Below are 19,007 nucleotides of genomic sequence, written 5' to 3' on the forward strand. Positions count from 1 at the left end.
CCCAGAAGACAGCGCTGGGTCCCTCGGAGCTGGAATTACAGGTGGTTGTGACCTGCTATATGTGGGTGTTGGGAACTGACCCTCATGTCCTCTGTTAGAGCAGCAAGTGCTCTTAACCACTGAGATGTCTCTGGCCCATCAAACTCCTCCCCCCTTATATCTGATTCTAGAACTGCAGATAAAAGTCAATTAAACCTTTTAACTAAATGTGTCTTTTGACAGGTTTATTACCTATGCACATCTGATTCAATCACTGGCTATGGCTGGGGATGTAGCTCAGTGGGATAGTGTGGGCAAAGCCATGAGTTCAAGTCCTTAGCACTGCCAACAAAATAAAACACAAAATCAAGCCAGGACTGATGGCTTAGGTTTATAATCCTAATACTCAGGAGGCAGAAACAGGAGGATTGCCATGAGTTTGAAGCCAACCTTGGCTACAGTGTGACACTGACCTCTCCTGGTGACCTCCAAGAAGAAAAATATCATTGGCCTTGTGATTGAGCTGAAAATCCAGTCCTACCCCCATTCCCTGAGGAACCTCGAAACTCTTACGCTGACCCCAGGTCCAAAGGAGCGTTTTATGATTAGCCAAAATCACTCCTATCTATCACAAAACTTCATGTTTTAGGAATTCTGTTTCAGGAGAAAACATTTTTTGAAGGTCTTAAACCTTACGTCCCCATCATTTCTCTAGGTTCAAGAGAGGCTGTGAGTGAAAGTCCCGAGGTGGCTCTACCGGTGGCCAGGCACCTAGTGTGGCCCTGTGACTTCAGATGAGTCCCTGGTTCCCAGTGTTCACATGCAGACACACTCTCTCCTCTCTGTCTCTCTCTTCATAGGGAAGGTGAGGGGTCTGAGGTTCTCTGGGGTCCCTTCCAAATGGTTTAGCAGGCAGTCCAGAGGAAGAGAGAAGCTGCCTTGAGGGCTCTAATAACAACTTTATTAGGAACAAAAACAATCAAGCCCGAAGCAATATCTTGAGGTCACATGAGAAGAGGTGGGGAGCCCCTGGGCAGGGCTAAGTTAAGGCTGGGGCTCCAACCTGATACTCCATCCTTTACTGTCCCAGGCAGGGAGGCCAGAAATAACCACGACCCTAAAATAACCTACAGGGGAGTAGAACATGACCCAATCCAAGACAGCAGTCCAGATACTGTGAGAAAAGATTGCTGAAACCCCCAAGTCAATGGCCTCTTTCCTGGAGGTAAGTCCAGTCACAGAGCGGGGCCCTCCAGGGCATCCCTGTGACAGGGCCCAGCTGAGGAACCTCAGGGCTGGAGCTCCTTTTTCCACTTCTGTAGCCTCTTGTCCATGGCCTGGAGTGTGGCCTCATCCTGCAAGACACACACGGAGCCTTCTCTCGCCCTACCCGGTGGCTAGCCAGGCCCATCGAGGGTCTCCCAGCCTTTTCTCACCTTCACGAAACAGAAGCGGATGTAGTGGTCAAAGTCCTTCTGGTGAGGTTGACTGAAGAAGATGGAGACAGGGATGGCCACCAGGCCCTGGGGAGGAGGAAGCCATGTCTGCATATAGTCTTGAGACCCAAGACCTCAGCTTGGGGGGAGACAAGGAGTAAGGGTTCGGTGTGTCCCCTCCACCTGATGTAATGGCCAGGAGAGAGACCCCAGGACATTAAACTAGGTTCCTCCCAGGGTGCAGGGTGTGGGGAGAGAGGAGAGACAGTGCAGCGTGCCAAGGCAGAGCTGGGGAAGAACTAAGCTTGAGCTGGAGTGGTCTGAGCAGGGCAATAAGAGCAAACGGGCTGGATTCTCTGGTATAGGAGAGACAGTCAGGCTCAGAAAAGGGCAAGAGCTCCTGGAACCGGCATGGCTGCCTTGTGCAGGTGAAAAAGAGGCTGTGCAAGCCGGGCAGTGGTGGCGCACGCCTTTAATCCCAGCACTCGGGAGGCAGAGGCAGGCGGATCTCTGTGAGTTTGAGACCAGCCTGGTCTACAAGAGCTAGTTCCAGGACAGGCTCCAAAACCACAGAGAAACCCTGTCTTGAAAAAAAAAAAAGAAAGAAAGAAAGAAAGAAAGAAAGAAAAAAAGAAAAAGAAAAAGAAAAAGAGGCTGTGCAGTGAGCCCTGGAGCAGGAGTCTTGCGAAGGTCGGACATGTGCCGGCCCCACAAGAGCCCCAGCCTACCTTGTTTTTGATCATCCACTTGGCAAAGCGTCTGTCATAGGGCTCATCCTCAGCACCAGGTAGGTCGGGCATCTTGCTCTCTGGGGCAACAGAAGAGGTCCTGCTGAGTCCCGGCCAACTTTGGTGTCTCCCCAGATCCTGGGTGACATGGCCAGTGCCACTCACTGAAGTCCGAGATGTCTGCAATGAGGAAGTAGCTGCCCTGGGGGATCAAGGGCTTGAGGCCCACTGACTGCAGGTTGCGGATCATGTGGTCTCTGTTTGGCTTCATGGCCTGCGGGAGCTGCAAGAAGTAACTGCTGGGTTGTCCGAAGTGTTGTTGCTCCCGTTCAAAGCACTGGGCTACTGCGGCCTGGACAGGACAGATGAAAGGCCAGGTCAGCTGCCATCGGTCCCTGTCGCCTTCCCCACCTGGTTTTCATACCCTTCTCACCTGGGCCTGGGTGGGACAGTGAAAGATAGAGTTCTGGTGCACAGTCCGCAGGTGCTTCAGGATCCGATCTGGACCCATGACCCAGCCCACCTGGACGGGACACAGTCAGTGAGGGTCTCAGCCAGAGGAGCCTTTCTTTCTTTCTTTCTTTCTTTCTTTCTTTCTTTCTTTCTTTCTTTCTTTCTTTCTTTCTTTCTTTTTAATATTTATTTATTATGTATACAATATTCTGTCTGTGTGTATGCCTGCAGGCCACAAGAGGGCACCAGACTTCATTACAGATGGTTGTAAGCCACCATGTGGTTGCCGGGAATTGAACTCAGGACCTTCGGAAGAGCAGGCAATGCTCTTAACCTCTGAGTCATCTCTCCAGCCCCAGAGGAGCCTTTCTTAATCCTCCCGCTGCTGCCCCCTGCCTAGGGACCACACTTACCTTCCAGCCGGTGGCACTGAAGCTTTTGCCTGCACTGCCAATGGTCAGGGTCCGTTCCCACATGCCAGGAAGGCTGGCTGCCCGAGGACAAGAAGAACAAATGCTGAAACGGGGAAGGTATGGGGTGGCGGGGCAGGGACAAGCACAGCCTTTTAACTGAGGACTCGTATCTTCTAAGCTACTGATGGAACCATTCCATCGCCTGCTCCTGAGAGCCCCAGGAAGCAGATGCTACTGCATTTCCCAGACCTCAGGGAGGGGACATCCCTGCCCACGGTCACACCAGTGCACAGGTCTACAGCCCTGGGTCCTGATCACCAGGCCTAGGCTGCTCCCATTGGGCTCAAGCCCTGCTCAGGTGTCCAGGGGAAGCTGTGGCAGGCCCTGCTCACCGATGCTGACATGCTGGTACCCATCATAGACTAGCCACTGGTAGACCTCATCAGAGATACACAGGACATCGTGCTGCTGGCACAGGTCGGCCACCAGCTCCAGCTCCTTCTTAGAGAACACCTGTGGGATCCAAGGTCACAGGTGTGCAACTGGGACCGTCCCTAAGTGCAGAGCCTTCCTAGAGGTAGAGTGCAAGACCAGACCAGGTCCTGGGGCTTCTCTAGATCATCCCTTTGACCAGCTCGGCAATACTGGCCCTGTGGGATCGGTTATCTCTGGATCCCACTGGACAGGGAGGTAAAGACGCTGTTCCAAAGCCACCAGGAAGTGGTGAGGCGCTCAGCCCACGCACCTAGGCCTACATACCTCTGGGAGGGTTGGGCCCTCAGAGTTCAAGGCATACTGCCCTCCCACTTCACACAAGGAGGGAAACTCAGCTTGCGGAGGTCTCTGGATGGACCCCTGGTACCTTTCCCAGAGGGTTGTTGGGTGTGTTGAGGACCAGAGCCTTGGTACGAGATGTGAACTTGCTGGCCAGTTCTGTAGGGTCCAGTTGCCAGTCATTGCTGGATTCCAACTGTCCCTTAGCAGCAGGGCTCTGCAAGAGGAGGGGGAGAGGCAGCAGGAGCTGCTTTCCTGACAGCACCTCCTGTCCCGATATATCTGCCTCCATTTCTCTCCTTTCTGCTCTGGACTGTACCCCCACACGCTCTCAGCTCTGAAGAGTCCCTTCCCTTGTCCCATGTCCCAGGATCTGGTCCATCTCCTATCTTCATCCCTCAACCCACCCATAACCACCCAACCAGCATTGTTTACCAACCTTGACCAACCCATAACCACCAAGAATCCCTTACCGGCCTTGTCTGGCCCCTAACCACTCAGAATCCCTTACCGGCTTCAGGGACACAAACACAGGTCGACCTCCAGCCATGAGAGTCATGGGTTCATAACAATCAAAGGCAGGCTCGATGATGATGACCTGGTTCAATGGTCAGATTAGCTGGGGTCAGCACAGCCCTGGGCTAGCACTCAGCCCTCCCCGATTAGGTTTCACTTCTCACCTCATCTCCTTCGTCCACCAGGGCCTGGAAGGCTGTGAACAAGGCCCCATAGGCACCCACTGTCACCAGCACGTTCTTAAGTGGGTCCAGCTCCTGTCCCAGCAGCTTGCCAAAGAAACTCGCCAGGATCTTTGTCAGCGGTGGGTAACCCTGCCAGGACAGCACGCAGGATCAGCCGAGACTCCCAACTCAGTTGCACCCAGGCTATCTAGAACCTTCTAGCAAAATCCGCCTTCTTGGGCTGAATGTCTCATCTCCTCCAACAGCCTCGGCTATGGAGTCCTACCCGGAGCTGGGATGTAGGGACAAGAGAACAACAGGGCAGCAGGAACCTCACACTTCCCTATGTGACTATAAGGTACATTTCTGCCTACCTGACCCCCCTTTAGCAGCCCTGGAGCCACAGATTATTTATTTGGGTGCATTACTGATGTGGGAGTGTCATACATCAATCTGTTGCTTTTATTGGTTAATTAATAAAGAAACTGCTTGGCCTGATAGGTTAGAACATAGGTGGGTGGAGTAAACAGAACAGAATGCTGGGAGAAAGAGGAAGTGAGGCAGAGGCCAGATGCCATGCTGCTCCTCTCCAGGGCAGTCTCAGTGGAGCTCCAGCCCAAAATGGATCTAGGTTAGAATCTTTCTGGTAAGCCTCCTGGTGCCACACACATTAATAGAAATGGGCCAAGCAGTGTTTATATGAATACAGTTTGTGAGCCGGGCGATGGTGGCGCACGCCTTTAATCCCAGCACTCGGGAGGCAGAGGCAGGCGGATCTCTGTGAGTTCGAGAGTTCGAGACCAGCCTGGTCTACAGAGCTAGTTCCAGGACAGGCTCCAAAGCCACAGAGAAACCCTGTCTCGAAAAACCAAAAAAAAAAAAAAAAAAAAAATCCAGTAATGAATACAGTTTGTGTGTTGTTATTTCCGGTAAAGCTAGCCGGTGGCCGGGAGCCAGGCGGCAGGAATGCAGCCCACAGCTCCTATTACACATTACACAAGAGAATCCCCAAGAAACGAGCTGTCTCTTGCCCAAGGTATTAGAAAATGGTATACAGGAATAGCCTTTTTCTTTTCCTTAAAAAAAATTGCCTGGAAGTGGTGGTGCACACCTTTAATTCCAAAGCTTGGAAAACAGAAATCGTCTGATCTCTGTGAGTTCAAGTATAGCCTGGTTTACAAAGTGAGTTCCAGGATAATCAAGGCAGTAAACGGGAGAAACCCTGTCTCAAACAAAACAAAACAAAATTTGCCAGGTGGTGGTGGCCTTTAATCCCAGCACTTGGGAGGCAGAGGCAGGCAGATCTCTGTGATTTTGAGGCCAGCCTAGTCTACACAGTGAGTTCCAGAGCAGCCAGGGCTACATAGAGAGATCCTGCCTCAAGCAAAAATTATTTTGTGTGTGTGTACGCGCACGTGCCCACAGATACCATAGGTCAGAGGACAACATTTAGTTGGCTCTCTCCCTCTACCATGTGGGATACAGGGACCATGTTATCAGGCTTGGTGGCAAGTATCTTTACCACGGAGACATTTTACAGGCCCCTGCTTTGTTGTGGACTATTCCTGTACACTGTGTGAAGATGTGTCATTGTGACTGGTTTAATAAAGAGCTGAACAGCCATTAACTAGGCAGAAGGAGGTTAGGTGGGACTTCTAGGGACAGAGACATCTGGGAGAGAGAAAGGCGGAGTCGCTAGCCAGATGTGGGGGAGCAGGATGGGCAAAACGGAGATGAGGTAACAAGTGTATGGAAAAATTAGATTTAAAAATATGGGTTAATTTAAGTAATAAGAACTAGTTAGGAACAAGCCTAAGCTAAGGCTGAGCTTTTTTTTTTTTTTTTTTTGGTTTTTCGAGACAGGGTTTCTCTGTGGCTTTGGAGCCTGTCCTGGAACTAGCTCTTGTAGACCAGGCTGGTCTCGAACTCACAGAGATCCGCCTACCTCTGCCTCCCAAGTGCTGGGATTAAAGGCGTGCGCCACCACCGCCCGGCTAAGGCTGAGCTTTTATAATTAATAATAAGTCTCCAGGTCATTATTTGTGGGCTGGCAGCCCCCCCACCAAAGATCTGTTTATATATGGCACCCAATGTCCAGCCACATATGTCCGCATAAGGCCTGAGAAAGCTTTAAAAAGAAGCTTGGGACATGGAGTCAAATGCAGCTTCCTGGTGACCAGGTCACTCAATGCCGTACAGAGACGTGACTATCGGCTGTTCCTGCAGGATGGAACCAGCTGCTGGTGCCATGCACTAAGCTGAGCCACGTGGTGGCTGACCTAGCAGTTTAAGATTTGCCTTGCAAGCCGGGCGGTGGTGGCACACGCCTTTAATCCCAGCACTCGGGAGGCAGAGGCAGGCGGATCTCTGTGAGTTCGAGACCAGCCTGGTCTACAAGAGCTAGTTCCAGGACAGGCTCCAAAACCACAGAGAAACCCTGTCTCAAAAAACCAAAAAAAAAAAAAAGATTTGCCTTGCAGCTGGGTGGTGGTGGCACACGCCTTTAATCCCAGCACTCGGGAGGCAGAGGCAGGTGGATCTCTGTGAGTTCGAGACCAGCCTGGTCTACAGAGCTAATTCCAGGACAGGCACCAAAGCTACAGAGAAACCCTGTCTCGAAAAAACAAAAAACAAACAAACAAGGATTGGCCTCATGCAGTCAGAGGATGCTGCGGATGCACAGTAAAGACAGATCCAGATGGAAAAACCTCCACACAGGTTACAGTGTGTTTAAAAATGTGCATAGGCTCAAAAAAGAAGAGAAAATGGATAGAGACAGTCATAGAAAAAATAGTTCATAAATAATAAGATGAAGTCTTTAAATAGAGAATAAAATAATATAAAAATGATAAGCCATGTAAAAATGAGAAATGCACAGAGAGTCTGGATCTTTTATATGGTGTCTTGTTGACTAAATTTTTTGATTACTGATGAATGAACATTAGCTGATGGATTATGGAAACTACTAAATTAAATCAACCTATATATTTTAAAAATGTCTTAACTTGGGGGCTGGAAAGATGGCTCAGCGGTTAAGAGAATTGCCTGTTCTTCCAAAGGTCCTGAGTTCAATTCCCAGCAACCACATAGTGGCTCACAACCATCTGAAATGAGATCTGATGCCCTCTTCTGGCCTGCAGGCAGACACAAAGACAGAATATTGTATACATAATAAATAAATAAATATTTTAAAAAATGTCTTAACTTCAAAATGAAAGTCAAATAATATGTTGTATTGGAGAAGAGGTTATAATTTTGTTTCCACAGAAAATGAAAGGTTGTGGATTCATTCAAGGTTGATAAGAGATCAGCTTTGATAGGGGAGACCCCCTGAAAATCCTGGACCATCTCAGTCAACAGAGGCAGGTGGATCTTTGTGAGTTTGAAGTCAACCTGGTCTACAAGAGCTAGTTCCAGGACAGCCAAGGCTACACAGAGAAACCCTGTCTCAAAAAGAAAAAACAAACAAACAAAACAAAAATCCAGAAACAAAAACAAACAAAAAGCTGAAATTAGAAAGGAAATTAGATTCATGGACCTCTTTCTGAAGGGAAAAAAGGGGGAGTATGATATAGAAACAATAAGATCACAGGGTAGATTATTATTTTTTTTAAGATTTTTATTTATTATGTATATAGGTTTCTTCCTTCATGTATCCGGCAGTACAGAAGAGGACACCAGATCTTATTACAGATGGTTGTGAGTCACCATGTGGTTGCTGGGAATTGAACTCAGGACCTCTGGAAGAGCAGCCAGTGCTCTATTCCTCTGAGCCATCTCTCCAGCCACCCACAGGGTAGATTATTGAATCTACTTTCAAACTCAAAATCAACTACTAGTCTCAAATACTTTACATTGGTATATTTTTGTATATTGACACAAATTTAAGATTATTTGGTTATATTGTATATATGTTTCTATTTGTGTTTAAGGTATTATACCTATCCAGATCATTTAAAAATTTAATGTAAAGATTTTATTCTCGAAAACTATTTAGGGGGCTGGAGAGATGGCTCAGTGGTTAAGAGCATTGCCTGCTCTTCCAAAGGTCCTGAGTTCAATTCCCAGCAACCACATGGTGGCTCACAACCATCTGTAAAGAGGTCTGGCGCCCTCTTCTGGCCTTCAGGCATACACACAGACAGAATATTGTATACATAATAAATAAATAAATATTTTTTTTAAAAAAGAAAACTATTTAGGATAATAAAAAGATATAGGTTGAATGTTAGTCATCTATAACCATCAAACTAATAGTCATGTTAGGTATGTTTTTAAGGTCATACAGAGATACATTTTAGATAAGTGCTCTTCAAACATTTCAAAGACCTGCAGAATATAGCATTTAAAATGTTATAATAATATAAGGCTTTTTGTGACAGTAAGACACGTCTGCTCCTGGTTGCACTAATCTACTTCAAAAAAAGGATAATGAGCACCCTCCATATGAAGTTTGCTTTCTTTATGGCAAAAGCTTGTCATTTGGGCAAGAAACTGTCCTTGCCTCAACTGCTGACAGTATGCAGTCCAACCTGGACAAATGGGACACAAAAGAAGGCGACTGCTGAACTTTGCCAAGACAGGCAGGACAGTCCTTCAAAATTCCTGCTTCACAGAAAAGCCTGTAGGCCAAAGATGGACATCGAAACATTGTAGAGGAACTTTTGGTCATTATCCAAGCAATCAGATGTTGCTGTCATTTCTTAGATTTGGAAGTTGTTTGCTCTGCACTTCCTGTAATTTTTTTTTAAAGATTTATTTATTTACTATGTATACAGCATTCTGCCTCCATGTATGCCCGCACGCCAGAAGAGGGCACCAGATCTCATTATAGATGGTTGTGAACCACCATGTGGTTGCTGGGAAATGAACCCAGGTCCTCTGGAAGAGCAGCCAGTGCTCCTAACCACTGAGCCATCTTTCCAGCCCTGCACTTCCTGTAATTTAGGTAATATTATATCCTTCTGGGGTCTTTGATGCAGTTGAAGACTGGACAGTTATAGTTTTCTTTAGTTGTGATAGAGGGTAAATTAGGTACAAAACTTTGGATTCACCAAGATAGGATTCATAGTGGAATATTTTCTCTCAATTTGCCAAATACAAATGAAACGGATATTATAAATTCTTACCTGATTATTATTCTTATTGTTTATAGTTTTTATATGCTATACTTAAAACTTTTCTTTTTATTTAGATGGAAATGGGGAAATGTTGTGGAATGTTCCTTTACACTGTGTGAGGCTGTGTCACTGTGACTGGTTTAATAAAGAGCCGAATGGCCATTAGCTATACAGGAGTTGCCAGTCAGATGTGAAGGAAGTAGGATGGGCAAAAGGGACGCAAGGTAATGAGCACATGGAAGAACATAGATGAAAAAATATAGGTTAAGGGCTGGAGAGACGGCTCAGCAGTTGAGAGTACTGCCTGCTCTTCCAGAGGTCCTGAGTTCAATTCCCAGCAACCACATGGTGGCTCACAGTAATGAGGTCTGGAGCCCTCTTCTGGCCTGCAGGCATGCATGCAGACAAAATATTGTATACATAAATAAATTTTTTAAAAAATATAGGCTAATTTAAGTTATAAGAACTAGTTAGGCCTGGTCTACAAGAGCTAGTTCCAGGACAGGCTCCAAAACCACAGAGAAACCCTGTCTCGAAAAAACAAAAAAAAAACAAAAAAAAAAAAAACAAAAAAAAAGAACTAGTTAGGAACAAGCCTAAGCTAAGGCCAAGCTTCTATAATTAATGATAAGTCTCCATGTTGTTATTTGTGAGCTGGTAAAAGTCTGTCTACACTACTTCTCCCTCTGAGCTCTGATACAGGCCAACTGACTTGGTGCCTATGGTGCACAGTTAGGAATAATCATCCTAACTAGACTTGGAGGTAGAAGCATGGGGCAGGCAGGCAGTTAGAACAGTCAGGTGTGCACACAGTGTGAGCAGTCAGGTGTGCACACGGTGTCAGCAGTCAGGTGGGCACACGGTGTCAGCAGTCAGGTGTGCACACGGTGTCAGCAGTCAGGTGGGCAGGCAGTTAGAACAGTCAGGTGTGCACACAGTGCGAGCAGTGAGGTGGGCACACAGTGTCAGCAGTCAAGTAGCCACAGTGTGAGCAGTGAGGTGGGCACAGTGTGAGCAGTGAGGTGGGCACAGTGTGAGCAGTGAGGTGGGCACACAGTGCCAGCAGTCAGGTGGGCACACGGTGTGAGCAGGCAGGTGGGCACACGGTGTGAGCAAGCAGGCAGGCAGGCAGTTAGAACAGTCAGGTGTGCACACGGTATCAGCAGTCAGGTGGGCACACCGTGTCGGCAGGCAGGAACCATTGAGAGAGGGTGAAGACATGCACAAAACATTCAAGGTAAAGCCAAGTGGCTAACAGAGAGACTAGAACTTGAGTCAATAACTTATGTGCCTCCCGATGTAAGAACAGGAAGGTAAAGCTGAGCGTGGTGCTGCATATGGAAAGAGCACCGTATCTGTAAAGAATTAACCAGAACAAAACAGCCTAGAGACACTGAAGTGACATCATGGGAGCACAGTGCTAACACCCGCAGATACACGGGGCTCATGGGTCACAAAACAGCCTGTCCCCGCCTCTGCTGGCGATCAGACCCAGGGCCTTGTGCATCACACACAAATGCTCAGTCACCAGTGGAAGCCATCTTCATCTTCATTGTTAGTGGCTTTCTTTTGGTTTACACAAAGAACCTTCTGAATTTCTTTGAGAGCCTCTTGGTAGGATGTCAATGAGCAACCCTAACTTCTAGGGAGTTTACCAAGACATGTCAACCACGTTTAACTGTATACAGCCTTCATTAATGTTTTTAGACAGAGTCTCACTAGGTGGTGTTGGCTGGCCTGAAATGCCTTATGTAGGCCAGAGTGGCCTCAAACTCACAGACTCTGCCTCTGCTTCTTAGATGCTGGGATCAAAGGCATGTGCCACCACATCTGACTTTCAAGTCATTAATTTTACCTGAAAGTTTATCTTAAGGGGCTGGAGAAATGGCTCAGTGGTTAAGAGGTCCTTGCTCTTTCAGAGGACCTGGGTTCAATTCCCAGCACCCACACAAGGCAGATCACAACCACTTGTACCTCCAGCTCCTGGGAAATCTGCCACCTCTGACCTTTCAGGGTACCGGCACTCACGTGCACATACACATATACAGACACACACATAATTAAAAGTAACAAAAATAGATAGAAAGAATATATCTTAGAGAAATACACGCTTTTAAAGATAAAACAGTGATGTTTATAAAAGATGTGGAAAGCAGTCCACTAATGTGGACTAAGTAATGTGGACCACTAATGTGGTACATCTGGGCAATGAAATAGAACTAAATAGCCATTAAAAGGTGTGAGGGGGGCTGGAGCAATGGCTCAGAGGCTAAGAGCACCGGCTGCTCTTCCAGTGTTCCTGAGTTCAATTCCCAGCACCCACATGGTAACTCACAACCATCTGTAATGAGATCTGGCGTCCTCTTCTGGCCTGCAGGCATACATGCAGGCAGAACACTGTATACATAATAAATAAATAAATCTTTAAAAAATAAGTTAAAAGAGCTAATGGGACAAGCCTAAGCTAACACCAGGCATTCAAAATTAATAATAAGCCTCTGTCTTTATTTGAGAGCTGGTTTGTGGCCCAAAGAAAAATCCAAATACACCAGCCTCGTCTACAGAGTGAGTTCCACCCAGAAGGGCCCCACAGAGAAATCCTGTCTCGAAATCCCAGTCCCCGCCAAAGGCACTCTTCCACTCCTATGTTGGCAACTATATATATTGTGTGGCCCTTAAAGAGCAGATGGGGTTTAGTCTAATGCAACCAGCAGCCCATCTTTCAGGGGTTGGCTGAAGCATCGCCTCCTCCTAGAAGCTTCCCCTCCCTGGACCAAATGCTGTGGTCATAAAAGGTTTCCCGATCTGCCTTTTGCACTGGGATCTGAGGTACAGTACATAGGGGACTCTCAGTAACTGAAGGATGTGGAACTCAACCCACCGGGTTGTGCCCCATGAGCCTTCACACCTATGTGGTGTTAGTGCCTGTTCTCCAGGACCTTCGGGAGATGCGGGAGACTCACAAATGCCATGGTGTACTGGTTGAGCATGAAGTCCCCACTGGTGGCCTGTTGAAAAGCTTGCACAGCAAAGTCCGGAGGTGAGAAGTCGGGGAAGCCCTGGCCCAAGTTCACGACATCATATTCTTTGGCCAGTCTGGTAAACTCCACCCTGGCAACAAACAGAGAGTCAGCCCCAGGTCACCTTCCAGGAATACTTCTGCCTGTTTGTAGGGCAGGGTGAACATGCATGGGACGACTGTAGAAAGACCGACAACACACCCTACCCCCACCTGTGCGAGTCCCGTATTTTAAGGCGGTCAGGCCCTGTACCAATGATATGACTCAGCCCAGGAGACTTTAAACTTTGACCATGCCCCACAGTAATAAACATTTATATCCAAAACCATGTGAATGACAAGTAGGAGACTCTAGGGTGTCACATGCTCCAACCTGTCCTATCTGACCCTAACTCTCTCCCCTCTGTGCTGGAGAGCAAGCCAGGCAAAGCTCCACCCCGAGCTCCACCCTAGCTTCCCTTACACTGTAGAGGCACCTGTTGGACGGGATGTGGTGACGTGTGACTCAGGCCCCAGAGGGATTTCCTAGCCTGTGATGTACCTGTCCCCAGCATAGTGTGAAACACTTGGCTCACATCACCTCCTGGTGGCCTGTATGACTCACTGTGCTCTGGGCCACTCCGAGCACATAGAACTGAGTGTCAGCCAGTGCCAGGCTCCTCCTTTGTATCTTGGTAATGGCCTTCATAATAAGCTGGTGAGGTCAGTAGAGCACATTGGGTCCTGTGCACTACTCTCTCTCTCTCTCTCTCTCTCTCTCTCTCTCTCTCTCTCTCTCGTGCTTCTTGGTTGTCAACTTGGCTATATCTGGAATTAACTAAAACCCAAGTGGCTGGGCACCCCTGTGAGGGATTTTTCCTTAATTAGACCATTTGAAATAGGAAGACCCACTTTTTTTTTAAAGATTTATTTATTATGTATACAACATTCTGCCTCCATGTATGCCTGCATGCCAGAAGAGGGCGCCATATCTCATTACAGATGGTTGTGAGCCACCATGTGGTTGCTGGGAATTGAACTCAGGACCTCTGGAAGAGCAGCCAGTGCTCTTAACCACTGAGCCATCTCTCCAGTCCCTGGAAGACCCACTTTTAATCTGGATCTTTGGAGGTGGGAAGAGCCACCCTTAATCTGGGGCACACCCACCGCTATAGGCAGCCTATAGAAAGGACATAGAAGGAAGCTTTTGCTCTTTGCTTATTTGCTCTCGCTCTCCTTGGCAAATCCATTCCCTCACTACATTACCGTCTACTTCTTTGGGATTCTGGTGTATACTGAAGACATCCAGCCTCATGGACTAAAAAACTACAAAACTACTGGATTCTTGGACTTTCAGTTAGTAGGCAGCCATTGTTGGTTAACTGGACCAGAGTCTGTAAGCCGTTGTAATAAAGTGTGTGTGTGTGCGAGTGAGTGAGAGAGAGAGAGAGTGTGTGTGTGTGTGTTCATTCTACAGTTCTGTTCCTCTAGAGAGCTCTCTCATCCACCTCTGTAACTTTTCAAGTATATAGCTCTGTCCGTGCACCTGGCTTAATGTGCACAGGGAGAAGAGGCAAAGCTCTTTTGAATAACTTCCCACTGTATTTACTGTAACAGTGATAACAATACACAAACACACACAATCCTTCCATATCTAAGTGTATTAGAACACTAGCATGGAGCCCTGGGTCCCATCCCTAGCACCGAGGTGGAAATATTGGCTTGCATCATCCTTCCTTCTCTTTTCCCATTGTCATGTGTATGTGCGTGGTACGCACGTGTGTACATGCACGTCTGCATGTGTGGGTGTATATATGTGAACTCACGTGTGTGTGCAGGTGGAGGAATAAGATTGAAGTTGAGCATCAGACTCTGTTGTTCTTCCTCCTGATTCGAGAGAGACCGGCTCTCTCAGGGAAGCCGGAGCTTGCCAATAGGGCTAGTCTTGCTAGCCAGTTTGCTCTGGATTCCCTTATCTCTGTCTTTCAAGGCTGGAATTACAGCCAAGGAGCCATGTTTACCAGGCATTTACATGGGTTCCGGGGATCTGAACCCTGGTCCTCATGCTTGCATGGCAAACAGCTAACCACGGAGCCATCATCTCCCCAGCCTCTGTATCATACTTTCTTTTGTTTTTTTGTTTTTCGAGACAGGGTTTCTCTGTGGTTTTGGAGCCTGTCCTGGAACTAGCTCTGTAGACCAGGCTGGTCTCGAACTCACAGAGATCCGCCTGCCTCTGCCTCCCGAGTGCTGGGATTAAAGGCACGCGCCACCATCGCCCGGCTCATATCATACTTTCTTAACTTATCACATTTCAAAGCACCTGTGAAATAAAATGAAGGCTGACCCTTAATATTTGTGGAGATGGGAGGTGGGGAGGAGGCGGAAAATTTTTTTTTTCAATAAAAAAAAAAATATTTGTGGAGAAATGGGTTTCAGACCCCCCTCCATCCAGGATATCCACATTGGCCCAAATCAAGTCTTTCTCTCTGTATCCGTATCTCTCTCTTTTCGAGACAATGTTTCTCTTTGTAGCTTTGGTGCCTGTCCTGGAACTCACTCTGTAGACCAGGCTGGCCTCTGCCTCCTGAGTGCCGGGATTAAAGGTATGCGACACCAATCGCCCAGCTGCAAGTCTCTTACCATAGCATTTACACATGATCTGAGCCTCCTTCCCACATCCTTTTCTTTTTTTCCCCCATGATGGGCATGAAATCCAGAGCCTTGAACACACTACACAGTCACTGGAGTAGTGAGGTCCGTCCCAGCCCTTCCTGTACACCTCATCTCTAGATGATTAGCTTCCAGTCACCCTACGTGCCGTGTAAACAGCTGTTACACCGCATTGCTCAGTGACCGAGGGCAAGAGGAACCGTCTTTACATGTTCTGTAGGGGTGTCTTTCCTTTTCTGTGCATGTGTGTGTGTACAACATGTGTGTATGTGTGTATTTTTGTTGAATGTACTCATGGACATGCATGTGGAGCCCAGAGGAGGTGGGCAAGTGTTTTGATCTATGACTCTTTCCTATTCCCTTGAGATAAGATCTCTTACTGAACCTGGAGTTAAGGCACTTGACAACAAGCCCCAACAACCCTCCTGCCTTTGTTCCCCACAGCACTAGGGTTACAGACAGGCATGGCGATGCCCAACTTTTTAGAAATATGAGTGCCAGGATCTGAATCCAGGTACCCTGGCTTATACCACAAGCACTCATACCTGCTGTGAACCATCTTGCCAATCACAAGATGCATTTTTTAAGAAAATGCTTTTGGTCTCCTTTGGTTGAATCCCCAGGGTGTGGAAGCCATAGGTATGGAGCAGGGGATCAGTTACCACCCGTGGGAGCCATGGCCTGGTGCCCGATTTGGAGCAACTGTTGCTAGTTCACAAGGCCCTCCAAGGCGGTAAAATCTTCTCCATTTTGAACCAGTGTGTCTCTTGCTCAGCACCACAGCCACGCAGGGGAAGGTTGAGATTTGAGGCTAGCCTGCTACCTTGGGTCTTGCCTCTCCCATGCTGTGGCTGTCACTACCCATCCGGGACACCCAGACCGCGTCCCATCCCGCCAGCTCACCAGGGGTTGTGATCGATTCCATTCAGCCTTCGAGCCTGCAGTTGTTTGGCCATGATGAGCTGGAGAGACAGAAGGGAAGTCTACTGTGAGAATCTTGTGTGGCGTGGGAGCAACACCAGACAGTGGCTTTAAGGCTCCAGCCCCACCCTCTGCTTTTCTGGACTGGGTGGAGCCCCCCAGGCTCAGGAAGCCAGGCTCACTGGAACCTGCTCTCCCAGCCTACTCTTGCTGGCTTCCTGCAGGGCTTCATCACACTTCCATCCTCTCCCACACACTGGGGGGGGTCTGTGAGGGGGGGTACACCAGTGCTGACTCTGCATGTCCTGAGATACAGCCGTGATGGCCAGGTTACAGGTGACTCCCCAAGGGCTGAGGAGTAAGGAGCGGAGAAGGGTGGTACCAGCAACAATGTTCCCTCGCATCGGCAAAGGTCACCCTAGGCTTGTACATACACTTAGGACGATTGGGCTGGGTTCCCTGAGCAGAGGAGAGCTTGCAGTGGGCATAGGGGGTAGTGTATTCAAGGTCACACAACAAACTGACTGAGACTTCAAACTCTGGGGAGGGGGTTGCTCATTCAGGCCCAGGAGGGAGTGATGCTAGGTCACTCCCACGCTTGAAGGCCACCCACTGTGACCAGTAGAAAATCATGACTGTGGGTCAGGATCTGCTAAGTTCCCACAGCAGCCGCCAGAGGTGACCTGCTCATCTGTGCACAGCACATGAAGACACGAGGCACACAGGGGCCTCAGAGGAGAAGCTAACGTGGATCCTGTCACAGCGGTTGTGGCAATAATCTTGGCACCAGGCCCTGCCCTGGAGAAGCCTCAGCCCATGTGTGGCGTGTAAGGTTTCCCAGCAGCCTGAGCCTCGTGGGGATGGGAACAAGTTGGGGCCTGGTACACGGCATCTCGGCAGCCCTGTGCCCTGCCCTCCACTGACTCCTGGACGGTGTCACTGGGGCTGGTGCTCAGTGTCGAGCACCGAGCTGACAAGAGCATGTTCCTAAGGAGACGACCTCAGCACAGTCAAATGTCAGGGCTGACTCTCTTTAGTATGTTGGTTAGCAGACATGTGAATTTTTCTTCTTTGTAATTATTGCTTTTCAATTTATTTATTTATTTATTTGAGACAAGTTCTCACTATGTAGCCAGGGCTAGTCTAGAACTCTGTAGACAGGGCTAGCCTTGAACTCACAGAGATCTGCCTGCTTCTGCTGGGATTGAAGGCGTGCACCACCACAGTCTGGCATATTTTTTCAAATTTTATAAAACAAATTTTCTGCCGGGCGGTGGTGGCGCACGCCTTTAATCCCAGCACTTGGGAGGCAGAGGCAGGCGGATCTCTGTGAGTTCGAGACCAGCCTGGTCTACAAGAGCTAGTTCCAGGACAGGCTCCAAAACCACAGAGAAACCCTGTCTCGAAAAACCAAAAAAAAAAAAAAAAAAAAACAAATTTTCTTTGATTTTTTTTTTGTAAGGGGGAAGGTACAGGATTCTTACTCTATAGTTCAGGCTGACTCAGACTTGTGAGCCTCACTCTCCCAAGTACTAGGATTATAGGTATTTTTTTGTTTGTTTGTTTGTTTGTTTGTTTTTTCGAGACAGGGTTTCTCTGTGGTTTTGGAGCCTGTCCTGAAACTAGCTCTTGTAGACCAGGCTGATCTCGAACTCACAGAGATCCGCCTGCCTCTGCCTCCCAAGTGCTGGGATTAAAGGCGTGCGCCACCACCACCCGGCGGATTATAGGTATTGACCATCATGTTTGGCTATATATTTTATTATTCTTGTTGCTATTGTGTTCTGAGACAGGGTCTTACTTTGTAGTTCTGGTTGGCCTGGAATTTGTAAAGAAGTTCATGCTGGCCTTGAACTCACAGCAGTCCTCAAGTCTCAGCCTCCCGAGAGCTGGAATTACAGATGTGAACCACTATGTCCAGCTAAATATTTTATTTTTATGATTGAAAAATGTAGGAGACATCCATAATTTAGAAGAATGTTAGTGATACAATATACCAATACCAAAAACCCGAGGGCAGGGGCTGTAGCTCAGTGGCTGGGGTGTTTGCCTCCCACACAGGAAGCCCTGGTATGTTCCCCAACACTGCATAACCAAGCCTGGTGGCTGGGACCTGTCATCCCTGTACGTCAGCGAGGGAAGTAGTGAGTTTGAGGCCAGCCCGTGCCACAGGACACCATGTCTTTAAAAATAATAAATAACTAAGAATCCCTGAATACGCATGCATCTGTGAATGCATGTTCGGTTCTGCCATCACATGTAGGTAGGGTTAAAGCTGCGGGAAGGAAGTCACCGAGGGGCTCGCAGAGCCTTTCTTATGGGGGCTGTGGCTCTGCCCCCAGCTCGCTCTTTTTGCTTTTCTACTTCCCAGTTCATATCTGGTTTTCTATTTCATACAGAGATCACATTATTTGATTGACTGGGGTTTAGATTTCTTTTTGTTGTTGTTCTGTTTTTTTTTTTTAATTTTTATTTTTTTATTCGAGACAGGGTTTTTCTACGTAACAGCCCTAGCTGTCCTGGAACTAGCTCTTGTAGACCAGGCAGGCCTTGAACTCACAGAGATCTACCTGCCTCTGCCTCCTGAGTGCTGGGACTAAAGGTGTGCGCCACCATACCTGGCTTAGTATTTTTTAAAATTATAGTTTATTTTGGGGGGGCACACGTTACAGCATGTGTGCGGAGGTCAGAGGACAACCTGTGGGGGTCGATTCTTAGTTCCTACGACGTGAGCCCCAGGCATCAAAGTCCAGTCGTCAGGATTGGTGGCAGGCACCTTCAGCTGATGCGCCATCTCTCAGGCCTTGACTGTCTTATTTCGGGCTCTTTTGC

At 48.0% G+C, this 19,007-nt stretch overlaps 1 protein-coding gene across 5 annotated transcripts in view; it reads right to left on the reverse strand.

Moving 5' to 3' along the window:
- Positions 1-918: 918 nt before the first annotated feature.
- Positions 919-19,007, reverse strand: part of Kyat1 (kynurenine aminotransferase 1) — a 32,831-nt gene continuing 14,742 nt past the window's right edge. For 4 of the 5 annotated variants that reach the window (XM_057755203.1, XM_057755204.1, XM_057755200.1 and 1 more), the window contains 12 exons: positions 16,158-16,216; positions 12,547-12,694; positions 4,464-4,613; positions 4,295-4,381; positions 3,872-4,000; positions 3,402-3,522; positions 3,010-3,086; positions 2,577-2,666; positions 2,309-2,495; positions 2,144-2,223; positions 1,416-1,502; positions 919-1,334 (listed from right to left, as the gene is read on the reverse strand). In XM_057755203.1, the coding sequence (XP_057611186.1) occupies positions 1,269-1,334; positions 1,416-1,502; positions 2,144-2,223; positions 2,309-2,495; positions 2,577-2,666; positions 3,010-3,086; positions 3,402-3,522; positions 3,872-4,000; positions 4,295-4,381; positions 4,464-4,613; positions 12,547-12,694; positions 16,158-16,216 (1,281 nt within the window). In that variant the 3' untranslated portion in view covers positions 919-1,268. Of the gene's footprint in view, positions 1,335-1,415; positions 1,503-2,143; positions 2,224-2,308; positions 2,496-2,576; positions 2,667-3,009; positions 3,087-3,401; positions 3,523-3,871; positions 4,001-4,294; positions 4,382-4,463; positions 4,614-12,546; positions 12,695-16,157; positions 16,217-17,976; positions 18,065-19,007 lie in introns of all 5 variants that reach the window. The other variant, XM_057755205.1, reaches the window with a different exon arrangement.

Source organism: Chionomys nivalis, chromosome 22 (assembly GCF_950005125.1).
Source record: "Chionomys nivalis chromosome 22, mChiNiv1.1, whole genome shotgun sequence".
In the NCBI taxonomy this organism is placed as follows: domain Eukaryota; kingdom Metazoa; phylum Chordata; class Mammalia; order Rodentia; family Cricetidae; genus Chionomys; species Chionomys nivalis.